A 2,218-nucleotide genomic window follows, 5' to 3' on the forward strand; every position below is an offset into this window, starting at 1 on the left:
CCTGACCGTAAACCTGACCTAATCCCCAACCCAAAAGTTGAGTTACAACATCTAACACAAAGACTACTGGTCTTGACAGAGTGGATGTGTATACCAGAAACGGTCCTAAAAAGGTAACAAATACAAGTGTGCACATGCACACACAGAGAGGCAAAAATATTATGATCACCCTTCACCATGTGACAATAAAGCTGCAGTCAGGGTTTGTTGGCTTGTTACTTACTTGTGGCTCTAATGCTTTGCAGCGTGTTGACGATGGGCTCATAMTTTTTGTTTGCACTGTTAGACTTCTAAAAATAGAAAGAAACATGTCAGAACTGTGTCATTTTACACGCACGTCATTTGAACGTTTGAACTTCAACACAGGATTTAAAAAACTACCTCATAGAAAAAGCCGAGGACAGCGACTCCCTCCTTGTCTCTCAGTGCCGTGGTCAGGTCAGTGTAGTGGCTCTTCATGTGGACAATGTGCAGCTGAAAGGAAAACATTACACAGCCATGATGAACCTTAAAATACAGTGATAGGCAGCGATGTAATCAACTCTCTGCTTTAAAAAAATCAATTAAAGACAGTGTTTCTTTAAAGAATGTTAGACAATGAAACTGGTACACCTGGTTTTAGACCAGAACATCCCTTTCAGACAGCTTCCTCTTGCATCCACAGTTAATCCTGTTGGATGTGGTTGGTCCTTCTTGGTGGTATGCTGACATTACCCTGGATACCGTGGCTCTTGATRCATCACAAAGACTTGCTGTCTTGGTCACAGATGGACCAGCAAGACGTGCACCAACAATTTGTCCTCTTTATCTCTGGTATGTCACACATAATGTTGTGTGCATTGCAATATTTTGAGCCAAACTGTGCTCTTACCCTGCTAATTGAACCTTCACACTCTGCTCTTACTGGTGCAATSTGCAATTAATGAAGACTGGCCACCAGGTTGGTCCAGTTTAGCCAYGAAACCTCCCACACTAACATGACAGGTGTTTCAGTTTTATTGTCTAAYCCAGGGGTCTGCAACCTGCAGCTCTGGGGCCACATGTGGCTCTCTGGTCTCTCTGCAGTGGCTCTCTGAAAATATGATCAAACATAACAGAATATTTTTTGTTTGTTTTTTATACCTACAACAGAAATTTGTATGCAAATGTGTGATCAATCCTACTAATACAAAAAGTAAAACATGTTAGCTCATGCTAGCCTTTTGTTTACTTAAATATACTAATTTCTTTCTATAAACTTTCTCTCAAATCCATCAGACTTACCTTTGAATAATTTAAAGACTACATAATAATAAGAATTAGGAAAAAATGTCCGAATAATTCAGTTGTACTACTTTTTATGAAATTCCATTTAAACTATATACTGAATTTTTATGTTTACATGAATATGGTATTTTTATTTGTTCTGATGTGTATAGTTATAAAAATATGATTACAATAACATTTTTTTAGTTTTATAATGTCACCTCCACTGACCGTAATGGTTCCCAAAWAGGCCTAGAAAAGGCCCACGGACCACCATTTGATAATCACAGTTTTTGCTTGTTTTGTGGCTCTGGACACATTTTATTGGTGAGACAAGGAGCACAAATGGCTCCTTTGATTGTAAAGGTTGCAGACYCTGGTCTAACCTCTATATATTGCCTGCTGGTTCTGATGCCAGAATTTTTCACTAAGATCATCAAAGATTTGATAGAACCTTGAAAATATGCACAATTTATGCAATATTTTGATTCAATTATCCATTTAAAATTTTATCTCTTTCTGTAAAATGACCAAAGTTATGGCCATGATTTTTAATGTTAACTGTCTTGAATTTAACTGGCTCCAAAAGTGAATCAGTTGTGGTTGTATATTCAAGTTTTTTTGTTACCCTTGCTCATTAAAATCTGTGCAGTACATGACATATTTTGCTTGTTAGGAGTCTCAGCTAACAATGCACCAAGTTTGAGGTAAATGTTTGTGTAGTTGAGTTATGGTCATTTTTGTGTTTCTAAGGTCTGTAGCAGCCATATTGAATTGGTTTGACTCCAAAAACTAAATGATTGCTATACACTGAATGCATCCAATGATTGCTTTCTGCAAGTATAATTTAAATTTGTTCACTGGGATATTTTGCTAACAAACACACACAGGCTGCCCTTCACCTTCAACTGGTTATTTGTTTAAAATGATTACCTCCATGGGATACTGCTCTCCATCAATAGTGTGCTCAGAA

At 37.4% G+C, this 2,218-nt stretch overlaps 1 protein-coding gene across 1 annotated transcript; it reads right to left on the minus strand.

Annotated features, from left to right (window-relative positions):
• Nucleotides 1-223: 223 nt before the first annotated feature.
• Nucleotides 224-2,218, minus strand: ca4a (carbonic anhydrase IV a; the record flags this gene model as incomplete). The annotated part of the gene is given in 3 exon segments (XM_014023083.1): nucleotides 224-290; nucleotides 382-474; nucleotides 2,179-2,218. Coding segments are annotated over 3 exon segments (166 nt in total), but the record flags the coding sequence as incomplete, so codon positions are not given.

The sequence above is a fragment of the Austrofundulus limnaeus genome, unplaced genomic scaffold, assembly GCF_001266775.1.
Source record: "Austrofundulus limnaeus strain Quisiro unplaced genomic scaffold, Austrofundulus_limnaeus-1.0 Scaffold357, whole genome shotgun sequence".
In the NCBI taxonomy this organism is placed as follows: domain Eukaryota; kingdom Metazoa; phylum Chordata; class Actinopteri; order Cyprinodontiformes; family Rivulidae; genus Austrofundulus; species Austrofundulus limnaeus.